Genomic DNA, 20,000 nt, shown 5'->3' on the forward strand with positions numbered 1-20,000 from the left:
TTTCTTTCTTTCTTTCTTTCTTTCTTTCTTTCTTTCTTTCTTTCTTTCTTTCTTTCTTTCTTTCTTTCTTTCTTTCTTTCTTTCTTTCTTCTTTCTTTCTTTTTTTTTTCAACAGCAGTCCAAGAATAAGTGCAGTGGAGTGAATGTGACTCACTGCAACCTTAACCTCCCAGGCTTAAATGATCCTCCCACCTCAGCTTCCTGAGTAGCTGGAACTACAGTCATGTGCCACCACACCCTGACTAATGTTTTTATTTTTTGTAAAAGATGGGGGCTGTTGCCCAGGCTTAGAAAATCTTCTGAAGTTATGTTTATAGCATTTCTCCTGTTTCATTATATATGTGTGTATGTGTATGCACACACATACGTATTATATATATCAGAAGATATGTGTGCATGTTTGTGTTCTGGTTAATAATTATTGTCTTTTTCCATTTTCTTCACTTTCTAAATATGTCTTAACATACTAACTTTAGTAATCTCAAAACACCTAATGTTATGCAAATTATGTTTTGGAAAATTATCCTGTGTATATGTTATATTTTGTAACAATTAGGGTATGTAAACTGGTTTATCCTGGCTTAGTTATTTTACTTATATTGATTAATTTACTATATCATAAAAATGATTAAAGATTATAATTAATAATCTTATATTGATTATTTTACATATAAGGATTAATTTGCTATCTCATAAAAATGAAAAAGAAACACAGTAGACAGAGAATCTATTATCTACCAGAATGCTCTATTTACTAAGTCTTTGACCTCATGAAATTCACATTCTAGTCACAAGAAGAATAACGTAAATTAAAACAGTGAATTTAGAATGTTATCATGGAAGAAATATGTGTTATAAGTAAAAAATACAGAGAAAACTCACTTTACAGAAGGAATTACATTGATTTCTTTGTTTGTGATCCCTTTAAATATTCTTAGGAAAGTGATTGAAATGGAACAACTGATGATGCGGACAAAATAGTAGTAAACTTATAAGCTTACTAAATGGCTGACTGACTACTTAAATTAAGGTGTTGAGCTTACTAAACAGCTTACTGATTACTTAGATTAAGGTGCTGGTGATAGATATGGAGAGCTGTGAATAGCTTTTAGATGCAATGTATTTTGAAGTTACAACCAAAAGTACATGCTTATGGATTAGATACGAAAGGCGAGCAACAGCATTGATGGCATTGCCCTCTGTAAGAATGGAGAATAATCATGAAATGATGAAACTGGGGACAAATAAAGACTCCATTTTGAATTTAGTGGATTTTAAATGATTACAAGACATTCTCAATATAAAAATTATTAGAGAGATGTTTCACATTATTTTTGTTTTGAAATCAAATGTAAATTTTACACTGAAAACATATCTCAATTCAGACACTAACTTTTCATTTAAGACACTTAAGTTGTATCGACTGCATAAAACTAAAAAGCTAAAAAAAATGCAGTTAAAATACTATTTGCATATACACAAGTTGTTTCAAACAAATTTCCAATAATTGAACTAAGTAGTAAAAGCAATTTTCCTATAACATACACAACATGTTGGTAAAACTTGTTCATCTTTTTTAACTTTTTAAGAATTAATCTGGCTTCAAAGAACATATTTTTGTTTCAAAAGTTATGTCTGTTTATCTTTCCAAGTGAAGTAATTTACTAATGGTTATGTCAACTAAGAATTATTAACACTGAAGTAAAAGGAAAATTGTATAAATTGAAAAACTCTAAATTTATCAATCTCAAAACAGAGTTTTTTAAATTTTACATGTAGTTTTTGAAACTACAAGGTTGCTATAATACTGCTGACAGCAACTAAAATCTGTATATTGACTCTTTAAAAATATGTGAAAAATCACTTTTATTAATCTTTATTATGATAATTTCCTATTATAACATAATTATTACAGCTATCTAGATAAAAAATATTTTTTCTTTGAAAATTCAATTTAGTTTGCTTTGGTTCAGTGTGATATTAGTGCAAAAAACATAAAACAAACTATCATTTTTGTCTTTGATTATTGAATATCTAGAAATAATTTAATTTCATGAAACTTTGAGTAGGAATTAACAATATAGTAAACTTTATATTCTTTGACTCAACCAAAAAACAATTTGGCAAAAAACTACAAAGCCATTACATTTGTTATCTTCTATTTCTTTCAACAGTTCTATAAACTGGCAATGAGTCACAGCACTTACACATATATACTACATAATATTAACAACTGTGTCTATGACACTTTTCACAGAGTCTGCTTCAGGACTGAACACAAATCATTTCAGTGTCACATAGTAAAGCTAAAAGGATTTATTAGTTCGTTTCCACACTTCTATAAAGAACTATCTAAAAATGAGTAATCTGCAAAGAAAAGAGGTTTAATTGAATCAAAGTTCTACATGGCTGGGGAAAGCTCAGGAAACATACGATCATGATAGAAGGTGAAGGGGAAGCAAGACATGCCTTACGTGGTAGCAGGAGAGAGAGAAGAGGTCAGTGCCACACACTTTAAAATGATCAGATCTCATAAGAACTCACTTATGAGACAGTATTGGGGGGATGGTGCTAAACCATTAAAAACTGCCCTCATGAGCCAGTCACCTCCTGCCAGGTCCCTCCTTCAAAACATGGGGATTACAATTCTACATGAAATTTGGGTAGGGACACAGAGCCAAACCAATCATTCCATCCTTTCCCCTCCCAAATCTCATGTCCTTCTCACGTATTTCAAAACACAATCATGCTTTTCCAACAGTATCCAGCACCAACCCAAAAGTCCAATCCAAGTTTCATCTGAGACAAGATAAATACTTTCTGCCTATGAGCCTGTAAAATCAAAAACAAGTTAGTTACTTCCAAGATACAATGAAGATCTAGGCATTGGGTAAATGCTCCCATTGCAATAGGGAAAAACTGGCTAAAACTAAGGAGCTACAGGCCCCATGGAATTCCAAAATCCAGTAGAGCAGTCATTAAATCTTAAAGTTCCAAAATAACCTCCTTTGACTGCATGTCTCACATACAGGGTATGCTGATGCAAGAGGTGGGCTCTCAAGGCCTGGGCAGCTTTCCTTCTGTGGCTCTTTAGGGTACAGCCTCTGCAGTTGCTTTCATGGGCTGGTGTTGAGTTTCTGTGGCTTTTCCAGGTGCAAGATACAAACTGTTGGTGGATCTGCTATTCTGGAGTCTGGAGGACAGTGCCCTTTCTCTCACATTTCCATTAGGCAGTGCCCCAGTGGAGACTGTGTGGGGGCTCCAACCCCACATTTCCCCTTTACACCTAGTGCAGGTTTTCCATGAGGCTTCACCCCTAAAGCAAATTTCAGCCTGAACATCCAGGTGTTCCCATACATCCTCTAAAATCTAGGTGAAGATTCCAAACCTCATTCTTGCCTTCTATGCACCCACAGGCCCAACATCACATGGAGCTGCCAAGGTTTGGGGCTTGCATTTTCTGAAACAATGGCCTGAGCTATACCTTGGATTCTTAGAGCCATGGCTGGAGCTGGAGTGCCTGCTACTCAGGGTGCCATGTCCTGAGGCTGCACAGAGCTGCAGAGCTCTGGACTTGGCCCGTGAATCCATTTTTTTTTCCCCTCCTAGGCCTCTGGGTCTATGAAGGGAGGAGCTGCTACAAAGATCTCTGAAATGCCCTGGAGACAATTTTCCTTATTGTCTTGACTATTAACATTCTACTCTTCTTTATTTATGCAAATTTCCGCAGCCAATTGCTTAAATTCCTCCTCAGAAAATGAATCTTTCTTTTCTATCACATGTTCAAGCTGAATTTATCCAAACTTTCATTCTTTGCTTCCCTTTCAAACATAAGTTCTCATTTCAAACCATCTCTTTGTGAACACGTATGACTGTATGCTGTTAGGAGCAGCCAGACCACATCATGAATACTTTGTTGCTTCAAAATTTCTTCCACCGAATTATCCTAAATCATCTCTATCTAGTTCAAAGTTCCACAGATCCCTAGAGCAGGAGCACAATGACACCAGTCTCTTTTCTAAAACATTACAAGAGTAACCTGTACTCTAGTTCCCAATAAGTTCATCATCTCCATCTCAGATCACCTCAGCCTGGACCTCATTGACCATATCACTATAAGCATTTTGGTCAAAACCATTCAACAAGTCCCTAGGAAGTTATAAACTTTCCCACATATTCCTGTCTTCTTCTGAGCCCTCCAAATTGTTCCAATCTCTGCCCATTACCTAGTCCCAAAGTTGCTTCCACATGTTCAGGTATCTTTATAGCAGTGCCCTACTCTCCTGGTACCAGTTTCTGTATTAGTCTGTTTCACAGTGCTGTAAAGAACCACTTGAAAATAGGGATGGTGCTAAACCATTAGAAAATGCCGCCATGATCCAGTCATCTCCCATCAGGCCACTCTTTCAACACATGAGGATTACAAGTTGACATGAGATTTGTGTTGGGAAACAGAGCCAAATCATATCAAGGAAAAACATCACTCTTTTGTTTTAAAATTATAATAAATCCATGGGTTTTTTTTTTTAACCTGACATAGCTGGAACATCCATCATCATGACCATCTTGTAATAAACTACATTTTCTATTTCTGGCTTAAATTAATATTTAATAGCTGTAAAAGATACAAAAAAATCTATGCCACTAGGTCTTTATTTAGTTCAAAAATTGAAATTTTTCTCCTGAATTTGGGAGTCCTTTGAGGAAAAAATGTACTCAAAATATTAATTGGACAGTTTCTCATATTGTATACCTCATTCTAATCTTAAAAAAGGCACTTGTTTGCCATTTTTAAAAATTAAGATCAACTAATTTTTCCTATTGTTATTGTAAACTACAGGCAATATTTTAGTTGATTAAAGATCTTTTGCTTATTTAAAATATTTCTTTTAATCTTATTTTTACAACTTTGTAACAAAATAATCATAATTGAAATAACATATGTTACCATCTTTCCATCCAAAAGTGGTCTTCTTTGTTTAAAAATCCAAGCCATTGTGTAACAGTTCAAAAGCGAAACTTCAGACTATGTCAAAACATATTTTTAAATGTACTGAACATTTGACTCTAAGTTTTGTTAATTAACTTACTTTTTTTCTTTTTTTTACTATTAAGAAAAAAATTGCATATCAAATTCAGTTTGTATTTTCTGAGAATGTATGTTGATAATGACCAGTTTAATATCTTAAAAAAAATACATATGACAAACAACTTTTCCATTTTGCTTTGTTGCAGCAAATGGCAACGTTCATTCATGGTGAAATCAGTTAACATATCCTTATCCAAATTCTCTTATTCTTTACTCTTCCAGATGTAATACCAGTTTCTACATTTTCATTTAATTCTTCTTAATAGTGTAACTTCATTTTAAATTAGAAACTTTGCCCATATGTATTTTTTAAACTAGAAAAATAATTTATTTTGATTTAAGTAACAGTATGCATTTCAATTTAATAATCATATAGTTTAGATAGTTATAACTGTAATTTATTCCACCTACATAAAATATTCAAATAAACACATCACAATGTTAAAGTAGGACATAGAAGAAACCATTTAAACCGAATCAAATCATTGCCAGTGAGTAGATTACTGATGTGTTGGAAATAATTCATGCACCAATCACATGCTCTATAATACAACATCTTACACAAGGCAAAGGTTAACATGAAATACGTGTTTAGACCAGGCACGGTGGCTCACACCTGTAATCCCAGCACTCTGGGAGGCCGAAGCGGGCGGATCACAAGGTCAGGAGATTGAGACCATCCTGGCTAACACAGCCAAACCCCCTCTCTACTAAAAATGCAAAAATGCAAAAAACTAGCCAGGTGACGTGGCGGGCGCCTGTAGTCCCAGCTACTTGGGAGGCTGAAGCAGGAGAATGGCGTGAACCTGGGAGGCACAGCTTGCAGTGAGCCAAGATCACGCCACTACACTCCAGTCTGGGCGACAGAGCAAGACTCCATCTCAAAAAAAAAAAAAAAAATTAGAAATATATGTTTAAGTTTATTGGAAAAATGTCTTACAATGCTTTGGTTTTAAAATTGCAATTTAACTAATTAAAATTAAATAATTCAAATTTCATATTTTACTCCTCAGTGCACTAGATGTATATTACATGTGCTCTATAACCACACATGTTTTATTAGAAGCCATAAGAAAATACAAATCTAGTCTGATTCCTTAGCCTTACATAGTAAAATTTCTTGGAAGACTTTTAGAGTACACTACTACTTTTGATACTTTCACAGTGTTGTGGAATTCAAATAAGGGAAATAAGACAACATGCTAAAGTGTTTCTCTAATGGCTAGTGAAAGTAAATCACTGCAACCTCATTTCCAGGACATAGCAGGGAGGACACATTAGGCCTGAGATTAGGAAAGAAACATCACCCAGAATAAAGATGACCGAGAAAGGTAGATGTGACAGCTATTACATGGCTACTAACAATGCAGAAAAAATAATAACAAATAAAGATGGGAACAGGTTAGCCACCATTTTTATTTTCAGAATGCAATAGATTTACTTGTTTTAGCTGTAAGCGTTTGACTAAAATGATTATATATGCTCTGACATCAGTATAAAAATCAATGAAAGGGCCACTTGCAATTGTTAGGCCCCCAGGGAAACAGCAGTTCTGAAAGTAAAGCCTGGAAGCCTTGATGCTACTCATAAGCTGCTTCATTAAAACAAAGGCCACATACAGTGATCTCAAGCATCCTGTCTGCACAAAAATTAGTTCTCAGCCAGCTTCAAAGGCAGACATATTTTTAAATTTGGAAGTGTTTTCTTTTGCTACTAATATATTTGGCTTCTTGTGAATAACTTTTGCTGTTTATCTGAAAGTTAATTATTTTTTTTCTCACAAACATACATTTTTTTCTAAATTTCCAAGGGGGCCTCTTTCACAATCAACACTTTCTTCAACATAGCTCTCATTATAACTATCACCACCAAATTGGGGGCATCCTTTCTGAAACACCTCCCTAATAGTTAAAATTTTCCAGGTAGATCATTTTAAAAGATCATTTTTAATAAAATTCATTTCACTCAGCCATAACCATCTTGGGTTGTCACCACTTTTCATTCTAACAATATGGAATCCTAAACTACTCAGTTTAGTTCTATCTATTTGTTGGAGTCAGGCCAGGTTTTTATTTTCTGGTTTTGAAAGGGAAGGCTGATTAAAAACTGTTGAAGAATGTGAACTGATATATTTAAAGTCCCACGATGTTGATTTTACTGTGACCGTGAAACTGCTCTAAAATAATAAAATCCACTCTAAAAGACTGACCATCTGTAATGTGTACATGGAAACAGATTCCTGATGTATTTATCTTTTCAGTAGGATTAGAGAGTAACCCAGAATATTTGTTTATCAATAATCTAAAATCAGGACCAAATTATTAATGAAATGAGAATGCAACTGGGTGTCAGATCGTAGCATTAACCATAGGTAACCTGTATTTGCAAAAGTACGGTATTCATATTGGGGGAAATGGTTTCATCTGCTACAGAAATGTAATAATTCAACATTTAAGTTCCTCACAATAAGGATAATAGCAAATATATAATGGGAATTTTGTACATGTTCAGTGGTATATGCACAATATATAGAAGACATATACTCTCAATTTATCTATGGGAGATAAATTGAAAAAAGCAGAAGCTCAGAAAAATTAAATAAATCTGTATTGAGTGAGGAATGTAGAATTTCATGCCACAACCTGGTCTACACCTTTAATAATTATGTTAAACTATTACATTGACTCAACAATCAATTATATCCATTAGTAATGCTGTTTCCCAATTCTTTGGCTTTTATTGAATTGTTTTTGTAATAAATTGAAATGAACCATAAGCTCTTAGTGTTCTGAAAACAGTCAAGGGACCTACAAAGCAAACTAATTTAATGTGTACCTTCCAATTAGCTGTAATTACAATATTTAATAAATGAAATACCTATCTTTAGAGATAATCAAATCTTTTCACTGAACTCCACTTGTGCTATGGTGTATACAATAGGCTAATGACAATCAGAAGCATAATTCAAATACTATCAGAAAATGTAAAAGTACATTTTATTGCCAACCCTGAACTATTCTTTCTCGAAATAGATTTAAGATGGAAACTGGGTATAGAAAAATGAATTATATAATCATCCATAATTTAACTCAAATTAAGAAAGCATACCTTATTCTTACAGAACACACTCTTTCATGTACACACACACACAGACACATTCAGTCATCTGGAGAGTTCTTTATTTATAAAATTATTAAAAAGCTTCTCTGAATACACATCAATCAAAGTGCTCACCTTTGTGCATTAGGCAATTAAACAATTCTAGGCACTGCCACAGCCACTAATATCACAGCATAAAAACAAAGATTCAAGTTATTTCAGAATAAGATCTCTTTAAGAATAAGACATTTACCATTAATGTTTAACAAAGTTTTATTTCTTAAGGCAGTATTTTTGAGGAATTTCTTATACTCAGTTTGCAGTTATCAACACTTAAGAACAAGCTCCAAAATTTATTTTGTCCTTTTCCGGATCTATCTGGAGTTAAGGAAAAGAATGTAAAATAAATAGAGATGATTTATAAACTGTGCTTCATCCTTGCGAATATGCATGATAAAGTGGTAAGATCACTGAACATCAGAAGGGTGCATCACTTGACATCATGCTTGCTCCCAAGCAGAAAAATTGTACAGGATTGTCTTTAAATAAAAGTCTAACATTGAAGATGGCAGCAGCAGCAAATAATAGTAAATCTCCTTTAGCTTCATAAAGAAAGAAAAAAATAACTAGTATGTGGTATCTTCAATCAGCTCTTAATAACAAACAACAAAGTGATATTACTGTTTTTAGAATAATTTGGCTTTTGGAAAGTGACAGGAAAACAAATGAACAAATGAAAATTCAGCTGACCAAAGATGCTAATTAGTCTAAAATGCCTTTGCAACAAAAGAATAGCTTCTCACTGAAAAGACAGCATAATAATGTGGAAAATCAAGACCATTAAACTGCCAAGGATATTTTAAATTAAGTACAAATGTCAGGATATTTGCCTTGTAATTAATGGGCTATCTAATAAATGAGAACAATATGTCTTTGCCGATACTCAAAAGTCAGAGCAGCAACACCCCCCACCCCCAAACAGATCAATAGATATTTCACAGTCACAATGTCAGTAAGTATAATTTCCTCCAAACTTTAATAAATTCGTGTCTGGGTTTTTTTGTTTGTATGTTTGTTTCAAAAACACCAAATGATGCTTCTATTCAGCAATTTATGTAGAATAAATGGAATTTGTCATTTTAGTTTTTTTATGTAAGATATAAAGCCCCACAATTTTTAAAATTTCAAGGTATTTTTGGATAATATTTATCTCAGCCTATTTTTTGCATCCAAAATAAGTTCTTGAATTTCCTTCAGAAAGTTGCCTAACCAGTGGCTATAAACTCTTACAGTGACAACTATTATCCATTATCCAGCACTTGACATGCTAGCTCAACATCACTATATTAACTGATTTTCGAGTTTTCTTACTCCCTGTGGGGCCCTCTCTCCTAAGACTGATGAGGTGGGACACGGTGTTTGAGCTGCCATCCTGACTTGACAAACAGCAAGAATGGTCCTTGCACAGAGTAGAGGAAGGAGGAAAGAGAGGGAGAGAACCACAGTGTACTAGTGTACGCTGGAGTGGAAGGGCCTCATGCACATGTTTTCCAAGGCATTAAAACATTGTTTCTCAGATTTTACACTTCAGTCAAACATACAACTTCTTTATTCAGTTAAAGTGCTCAAAGCTGCGTTAATACATATTGCAAATGTAGCAATTAGAAAGGGATTAAATGTCTGTCCCTTAGATATTTTAGAGAGGCTACTTTCTAAGATAAAAGTTGCTGCTCCTTCCAAGTTTAAATATGCTAAAACTCTAATCACTTCTTATAATTCCCAAAAAGGTATTATTGCTTTCTTTTTAACCATTGAATTCACTCTAGCAGAGCGAGAGCAATAAAACTCATCATATTCTAATTTTCAGACAGCTTGATAAACCCAATGTTCTCACTATAGATAAAGTGTAATGAAGCACTTTCTTTCCCATAGGAAAGTCTTTGACTCATATGCTTTCATGCCAACTAGCCTTCACATCTGCTGTTTCACCATTGATGGCTTTAACTTGGCATGCTGAACTAGTGTCTGATGAAGCAGCTTTACTCAAAGGCACCATTTTATTTCTTGCAATGGGAACATAGTAAAATGGTGTTGGTTTCCTGTAGTCCTTATGCAAATCCCTGTAATAAACATAGGGTCAGGTCTCACGTACAATAAATTGTGTGTTAGATGAGGAAAGGGGGAGGGAGACAGCCTCTCTGAGTAAAAATAACTTCCTTACTACACAAATAAATCAAAGACATAATAAATCATTAGTCATGTTTTAAATATTTGTATCAAACATGACCAATTTATATTAAAACTATATTAGACACTAATAAAAATATAACAACACTTTAAAATACCAACCTTATTTTATTGAACAAAGTACTACCATGTAATCTAATGTTAACTGTAATGAATTTCCCACATTCAGTATTTCAACACCATTCATAAAGGAACAATAATTTGAGTGCGTTAGAAAAATTCTATGACTAAAAAATCTTCACTGAGATATTTCTTTCAGATTTCTAGAAAAAAATTTCTGATGGACAATGAAGAACACAGCAACATGAACAAATAAAAATTTTATCAACAATATTAACCATTAACCTATTCTGACTGTCCAGACACATTGGTGACCAATCACATCAAGCTTTTATATTTTGTTTAACTCATTAAAGCACAAAGAAAAAAAAAAAAAGATTATCTATAAACTTCAATAGGTGAAACAAACAAAAAATTAAAAATAAAATTTCTTTGTGTTCTAAATAGCCATAGCTATTTCCTAATTAGTAATTTGCAAGCAAGTTGGCAAGAATAGTTTTTGGCTTAGAAACCGAAATATATCAGGTATTTTGTCTTCCAAGTTAGAACAGTATGTTTGGTTTGAGGAACATTTTGTTTTTGTAGATCTGCAAAGGAATACTGAGGGATTCTCAAGTAACACAAAGCAATATGTAAATCAGAATTGTGAACTAATTTACCCTTGCCAGTTAAAATAGCACTTTTTTTCACGACAAGGAAAGGAGCAGAAGTAGTTCACTAAATATTATAGGGTAGTAAAACAAGCTCAGGCAAGAAAACTACATGAACACAAATCTCAAAGCTCTTGCTCAGAACCCAATTCAATATCAATTTATAGAGTAGGCCAATTAATACCACGTCCTTAATGTCACTTAAAAGTCATCTCTTCTTAATTCAGTCTCCATTAGATAAACCCAAAGTCTCATGTACAATTCTCCCAAGTCTCAAATATAGAACTTTATGCTTTCAATCCCCATGATAGAAAAACCTACGATAAAAGTTTGCAAAGAAAAGATGAATGTTCACTCCTCAGGTCCCTTAGAACATATATTTTCCCAATTTTCACTTAGACATACAAAATAAAGTACAGCTCTGAGAAACACAAGTGCTCAAAAGGGAAAAGACTCCCTATTCAACTCAAAATAAATAAAAATGACATGAGAAAAAGCTATGTGGCTAGTTAATAACACCTAAATAAACAAGCCAACTCACGTGAGTAGCTCTTTAACACATCCTCCCTATACTTACTGTAGTACCATAAATAATTTCTAATTGTCATATTGTAAAAGCATTCCTTCTGGATGGTGGTGGAAAATTATTAGAATTTGTATAATAATAAACATGTGCACACTGAAGGACATAACCTGATTTCTAACCATGTGCTGACAAATAATTACTAAACCTTTTCTTACAGACAACTACACTTAACTAGAAATCTTGCTACATAAAATATGAAAAACATTTAAAGAATAAACTCTAAAACCAAACATATCTAAAATTCAAAAAAAAATCTAGATAATATTTCTCATCTTTAAATATTATTTTTAGATTAATTTTCTCCATATGCAAAATGGAACTTTCAAAATGTTTTACCACCAATATAGCAAGAGAAAATAAACATTCATTTCAGAAAACATTTTTCAATGTGAAAAGCACATTATTATTGCAATTGTGAGAATTTACTCTGCTAATGTGTAAATCTCTTCACAGTAAATATATTATACTTGTATTACCACAATTGCTCTAAATAAAAACAGACAAGAATTCTGTTTTACCTATATTTACAAAATTAGGAACAATCTCTAGTGAATAGTGTATGTTTTCAGATCTAATAAGGACTTGCAGTAAACTACCAACTTTTTACATTTTATCTCTCGATGTAAAAGTTACTTATATTTTTGTAGTATACTAAAGCAAAATCACTCAAGGTCTCAAAAAAATTATTGCAGGCATGCCACACTAGCAATTCAGACTTCAAAACATATACTATCACCCCACCATATATTATTATATGTTATCACCCCAGCAGAACTTAATTTTAGAAGATTATTGAACTGGTAAGATCAGAATAAGTGGCAGACTATAAAGAACATGTTATAGCTGTATCTGCCCCAATGCTATAAGGCAAATGTTTTAGAAGCTTAATATAATCAAGCAGTTGAAGTTATGTGGGTGAGCCAAAATGATTAATACACTTAACTCTTTTGAGTAATGATGGTTTATGTGATTATATCTTTGGTTATTACCTTTATTGTGATACTATGCATTCCCTGGTTATAGTCTTTACAATTAATAAGTCATTTAACCTCTTTGTGGACCAGTTTCCTCATCTGTTAAATGAGCATAATGATAATTGCTTCCTACCTTCCTTAGAAGTTGTCTGAAGATAAATGAGCTGGAATTTAGAATGTACTTTGCAAAGGAAGGCTGTAGAAGTTAAAAGAAAAAAAAAAAAAGAAAGGGAGGGAGAGAGAGAGACAGAGAAAACAAGAAAGAAAGACAAAAATCTCCCGAGAAAAATCCTCTTTTGCTTGGTACCAAAAATTAAAACATTTTACCTTGGATGGAATAACCCACTTGCTTTTCATTCCTAACTTAATTACCTACACTTCAAAATCAATGAATTTTAGCAGATAATTAAAATGGAAAAGCTATAGAGGGCTCTGTGTTTCGAATAAACCTTTGACTACCCTATAGAATAATAAAATTTTACACATAATCACACATTATACTTGAAAGCCTCTGTCATAGGTTTTCCATCAGTCAATGTAAAATTCATTGTGCCAATGGATAACGGTATGGAATTTGACAAAAGTAGCAAGGTGCTGCAATAAGGAAAAGCTGTGGCATCGACTTAGGGCACACATAGCAGATAATAATCAAATCATCATTGGGGGAGGCTGGGAAAATAGGAATCTGTGAATATAGGGTAAAATATTATTTTTAATTACATGTTGTAGTTGTAGTGACTTAGAAGATAGAAAATGAACTCATAATCTTTTGGATTTAGCCAAAAGATAGCCAAACAAAATGACAAAATGTTCAAACTATCAGCTGGCTAGTTTTAGCTACATATAAGGTAGTACAAGAAAGAAAAGAACAATCAAAACAACAGCAAGGAGATGAAGAAGGAAAAAGAGGAGGAAGAGGAGGAGAGGAAAATAAAATTTAAAAGAACTGACCACTTTGCAAGCTGAATTTAGAGGTGATGTAGAGGGGATAAAACTTGCATGGTTGGATAACAAGCGTATTTCTAATCTTCAATGTCTCAAACCAGCAAAAGTTCTTAAAATTTTCTCAACATGGCCACAAGCCTTAATTGAAGATCAAATTAAGCATGATGCCTTAGATGCTTTCTTAAAACCTCTAAAAATGTCAAGGCACTACCTTGTAGATTTTCTCATTTGGATAAAGATCTTCTAGCCCAAAGTAGCAATGATTCAGTCTGAAGAGAGGCATGCCTTTAAAAGAATAGCGTGTGTGGCTTTTACAGTATAAGCAGATTCAATTAGACACATTTAAAGGTTAAGAAGAAACTGTACTGGTAAAAGCACTGTCACCCTGATGTAGAAGGAACTGAGTCTTCAAATGTAGAAACTTGGGCTCTCAAGTTTCTGTGAGAAGGATAGCTGACTTGGAAGATAAATAAAGGTTTATATTACATGTCACTAAGTTTTTGGCTGTTCTTTAAGCAATATTCTTGTGGCAATTAATAATTAACACAAGCTCAAGATGTGTAAGTTCAGTGCCAAGAACTAGAGGTATAAAAGTGAATGATATAGATTCATTCAATCACTATTCTCCGGCTGTGCCGTAGAGTGTGGAAACATACAGGAACCAAGAAAACACATCTTGGATTAGTAATTTAACAATAACGTATTAAAAAAAAAAAAAAAAAAAAAAAGGATGTAAAAGAAGAGCACTGTCCCCAGACTGGGTAATTTAGGTATGAAAAGGGTCAGGAGAGTTTCCCTGGAATAAGTGATGCATAGATTAGAATCTAAGGAATAAAGAGAATATAACCAATTAGGTTGGTAGAGAAGGATGGGGATGAAAAAAGAGCATAATGGGCACTGGAGAAAGACATGTAAAGGTATAGAATGCAACACGAGACTGGAATACATCAATTTGGATGGAACTTACATTTTTAAAATATGTGCCAACATTTTGTTTAATGACCATACAAAAGAGCACGTGTTTCTTCCTTTGACACTATATTTTTCAGATGGACATAATGTATTAGTACATATAATAAAGTCAGAAATTTCAGGTAGGCCAAATCCAGACAAAGAAAACTTGAGTCATGGATTTCATATAAACAAGGGTATTCAGTATCATTTTGTAAAACATGTTACTCACTTCAAAAATACAAGAATTCTCAAAAGAGGCCATAACACCTACAAGCTATAGCTGAGTGATTTTTGATCCTATAATATATAGACTTCCATTTTCCTAGCCTTTATACTTCAGGGAGGAAAGAATGTTCCTGTTGCTTGGTAACATTTTGCATAATGGTTAGCCCTGGGGTGAAATTTCAGTTCTAGTACACTAAATTCCCTGATTCCAAGTATGTTTTGACTCCTCCTTTAATGTTTCTTAATAAAATTCCTGGACTGTCATCCATTTTACTATCTAAATATGATTAAGAACATATTGGTGATATCATGCAGTTTTCCATTACTTACATGAAAATAACGTGAGAACCACTATCTCCTATTTTGAATTATTTTTTTCCAGTCATGGCTTTACATTTATCTCTGAAGTGAGTCTGTGTGGTGTGTAATGGATATAGAAAAAAAGAAGGAAGAATTTTTCTTGAAGATAATATACTTTGAGCACCTTGAGCTCAGTGAACAAAATCAATCATGGTCTTTGGACATGGAATTATTCAATGTTGAAGAACAGCTATGTAACTCTGCTATGTCTTTGCAATGCTGAGGATTTACATCCTTTAACACCAGATATCTGGAGCCAGCTCTTCTTGATAGTAGTAACAAAACTATATCTTTTTTTTATAATAATTTTCTGGAAGGAAGTATTCCAGAACAATTAGTTAACAGCAGGGTCTTGCTAAATTAGTAAAAACAAGATGGAGATTCCTTTAGAAGTCACTGCCTTAAGGGTGCTCCCTGGAGTGTTTGTATGTGTGACTGTTAATTGAAAAATGAAAGAATCATATAAAATGTAAATACACAATAGTCTGTGGTTCATTGTGCAGTTTAAAAATGAGTACGTAGTTTTGAATTCCAGACTGCTAGAATTTTTTTTTAATTTCATACAATAGCTAGTATAACTATATACTTAACAAGTGAAATATTGAAATCGAAATTAGAATATTTTAAGGCTACATTAAAACACCAAAAAAAAAAAAATCAACATTTAATGTATTCCTGTGAGTTCTAATTTTCTTTTCCTGTTTCAGTAGGAAAATAGAATTCAGCATGTGATAATATTAGCAACACCAGGTAGTTGTCAACTTAGTGATTATCACTATGTGGTTTTTATTGTGACTTGTGTACATTCCAGATACAATTCTAAAGAAATAGTACATGTGCTGTTGGAAACAGAAAGCTATGTCGTGTCGATTTTCTCAAGATGCTAGAGGCACTCGTGTGTGAGAGAAAAACGCAAGGTAAAAGAGTAAGAAGAAAAATCAGTAGCAAGGAAAAGTGAAAGTAGGCAAAAATTGCATAGCAGAAAGCAATTGAACTATTAAAAAAAAGAACAAAAGAATGAAAAGACAAAAAATTAAGAAAATAAGCTTAAAAATAAAAATTTTATAAAGAAAAAATAAATGTTTGGTAATTGATTTTTCAAAAATGAACTTTGCTACTAGTATATTTGAACTTTAAAACAAAATATTTTAGTCTTCTGGAAAAAAAATTAAAACAGAAATGTTTATGAACCAAAAATAAACACTTCTGGTGTCAAATTTTTGTGTTAGGTACAATATTTATATTATTATATTTTACAAACTCAATTCCAAAGTCACCTGGATATTGGAATAATTTAAATGCATCACGCGTTCACTTCCTTCAAGTTGTTGACACTAACAACGCATGTTTAGCAATTTTATCAGCTTATTTATTTATTTTCCTTTTTTTTTTTTTTTTTGAGACAGGATTTCACTCCAACTGGCCAAGCTGGAGTGCTATGTCACCATCTTGGCTCACTACAACCTCCGCCTCCTGAACTCAAGTGATTCTCCAGCCTCAGCCTCCCAGGTAGCTGGGACTACAGGTGCATGCCACTATACCAGACTAATTTTTGTGCTGTTGGTAGAGACAGAATTTTGCCATGTTGCCCAGTCTGGTCTCAATCTCCTGGGATCAAGTGATCCACCCACCTTGGCTTCCCAAAGTGCTGGGATTACAGGCATGATCCACTGCGCCTGGCCTAACAGCTTATTTCTTTACAAAAACACAAAAATATTAACAAGTTTTATAAGAAAGGAAATCTTTATAAATGCTCAATATTCAATTAAGAAAAACTGATCCATTGCAATTAATATAGTCACATAAGACCATACTGAATGTAATGTTTTGCTTATATTTCATTATTCAATAAATTTGATTAAATAACAGTGATTTTCCAAGTAAATGTGAAATCCATATCCAATACTTAATCTAGTCATATGAGAAATTTACTTTGAAAATAATTAAATTTAAAATATTTGACTAAATCTAATTTATCTTATTTTTTTGGAAATTGGATGTCCAGAAAGTTTATTTTAAAGTTGATTAATTTTTATACATTTTTTTACAAAGACAGTTAAATAATTTGACAAAATACTGACTTAAGTCACATAAAACCAAATTGAGTGATTTTTTAAAATTTATTATTCTGTCTCCAACTAAACTATAATCTCCTCGAAAGTGAGAACTAGAATACTCAACGTGTAGTGTAACTTTTGGCACTCAATAAGAACTTGATGAATGCTTCATGAAATAATTTATTTTATAGCTTGAATTAATCTATTTTTTTAAATTACTATTTCCACTGCACATTTGCACTGTCAGTTGTGTTTCTGTGAACACAGAAAGAAAATATCAATGTTTAAATATTTGCCCAAGCTACAAAAAATGTAAAAATACTTGGTAAGATATAAAAGGAATTATAAAGTGATAATAGCTACCTAAAGTGAAATCCCTCAACTGGTCTACTCTGGCCCAGTGAATGGGCCAGAGTAAGGAGAAGAGAGAAAAAATAGAGGAGGGCAAGGCACTCTACATGACAGAAACTTTTTACAAGCACACTTTCATTTAAATGTTCCACAGGGCTGTCTCTCTGGAAACCACTGTGAGTTCAGTGGGACAGCCCCTTTCAACTCTGTGTCTCCCAGAATATTAGCTTGGTGAATGTATAGATAATAAGAAATGTCTCTGTATTTTTAGCCCTTAAATCTTGCCTCATTTCAACAAAAGTAAATGTGTGTATGGGAAACATTTTTCCAAGTAATCATTCTATTCTTCTCGAATAGCAAAGTTTTGTAGAATCTGAACATCCTACTATTACAGTTTCAATCAATACATTTTGTGTTATTCAAAAAGAAAAACTTACTGGGAAAAAATGTTACGCTTGGGCTGATTTTCCTCAAAACAGGAATAAAATATTGTAAAGCAAAACCTCCTTAGCATTTTCAGATTAAAATGATTGGTCTTGATGAGCATATGTTCAGTTGTACAACTCTCCACTCCTTGAGGTATATGCTATTATTAAGAATTGTGAACAAATAACGGCGTTGTTACACCCTTACATTTGTAAATCGAAAGAAGTTTGTGCCCTATCATTTTAATTTGTAAATTTCAGGTAACCAGCAGAACTTACCTTGAAAAAGGTCATGGTTGCACCATCCTCTACTGCTCCATATTCTATCTTGGTTTGTTTAGCTAAATCATCAGCAGAATCAATAGGGGATTCCATGCGTTCCACTGTCAGAAAGGCGGCTAAGTTAGCAGTATACGAAGAAATGATGATAAGTGTGAAAAACCACCAAATGCCTCCCACTATCCTGGTGGACAGTGCTTTGGGCATGAGCTCAGAACCTAACAGAGAGTGGGGGAAAGGTGAAACGAATATAGAGAATTTGATCAGCAATCAGATACTTTTGGTCACAGTGGCAGAACGGAATCACTGTGTAATAAAAGCTTAAATCAAAGATTTACATATTGATTTAGTAAACAAGCAACAACCATTGAGAGAGCAGAGGCTAATTTCGAAAATAGACAATCTTTTAGGACATTCTTGTTTAAATATAGTGACAGGAGACTCAAGTTCTATCTGAGATGATGCAAAGTTACAATTAAAATATTAATGAGTAAACATTTTTTAATAAAAATAGCATTAGAAGAGAATTTTTAAGCTTTCTGGTTTGTAAACCACATGTATTGTTTTTTTCATATTTTGTTAGTTATGAGGGTTTCAGAGGAAGTGCTTAAATATACATTTGGATCCATTTCTTAAGCTTTTTGTAAATTTCATTTTTCATGTGCATATAGCTCAAACATTTTATCTTGTTATTTTTTAAAGTTATGTATAATAACAAAATAACTACTATTACCCACACTTCTTGAAATGATGTGGGGTTTTAATGTAGTGTTTATTTTAAAACAAGATAATAAATTATGTTCTCCTGTATAAGCAAATATCTGCTATCACTATGGTTAGCATCAATTAAAAAATTAGAATATGAATATATATCTAAATCATCACATTTATTTTTACACATATATAAATATTTTATAAATATATCAGAATGTATGGCTGGAGTTGCCTGCTCATTGTCTTAATAAAAGAATGGGATCTGAGAATTATATTTTACTTTTGACTATTATTAATTTTAATTCATTTAGACTATAAAATAAAATCCTACCAATTTTAAAATTTGGTCTGTTATTTAAAGTTTAATTATAGCTTACCACATTGTTTATATTCTTAATGCTTAAATAAACATATATCAACATGTACAATTTTTTATAAGTAAGGTGTACTAAATTTGTAGATATGCATATTTTACTATTCACTTTTAATCATTTTGAATCTATCAAGAAAGCATAGGCTACAAAGTACTTAATTTTATTCATATTTGAGTAAAATGGAATGAAGCAAAGACGGACTTACAGTCATATCTTTAGTATAATCTCTGATGCAGTAAGGTAACACATCTTTAGATGGAATAAAAAATAAAACAAATTATTCACGTGAAGCTTGAAAAATAAGTGGTATTATGACTGCACTATATCAAAACAGCCCATCTTATACTGCAGTTCATCTTACCGTTGCAATTTCAAACAAACAAACAAAATTTTAAAAGCAGTCAAACTTGGACATGACAGCCAACTCCAGCTCCAGATTCTGCCTATGACTCCGTAAGGGAAAAAAAAAAAAAAAAAAAACAGAAAAGTACCTTTCTGATGTAGTTGCTCCTAGGCCCTGTCAGACACACACTCGGACACTGAAACACTAAATAATCCCAAGATGATGAGCAGCGTTTGCTGCCTATTTTGCTTTTTTTGTGTTTTTTGTT

At 32.9% G+C, this 20,000-nt stretch overlaps 1 protein-coding gene across 2 annotated transcripts in view; it reads right to left on the reverse strand.

Moving 5' to 3' along the window:
- Positions 1-20,000, reverse strand: part of GRIK2 (glutamate receptor, ionotropic, kainate 2) — a 747,094-nt gene that overhangs the window by 144,035 nt on the left and 583,059 nt on the right. For both annotated transcript variants that reach the window (XM_011936507.1, XM_011936508.1), the window contains one exon: positions 18,302-18,519. In XM_011936507.1, the coding sequence (XP_011791897.1) occupies positions 18,302-18,519 (218 nt within the window). The remainder of the gene's footprint in view (positions 1-18,301; positions 18,520-20,000) is intronic.

This window comes from Colobus angolensis, unplaced genomic scaffold (genome assembly GCF_000951035.1).
Source record: "Colobus angolensis palliatus isolate OR3802 unplaced genomic scaffold, Cang.pa_1.0 Scaffold154, whole genome shotgun sequence".
NCBI lineage: Eukaryota > Metazoa > Chordata > Mammalia > Primates > Cercopithecidae > Colobus > Colobus angolensis.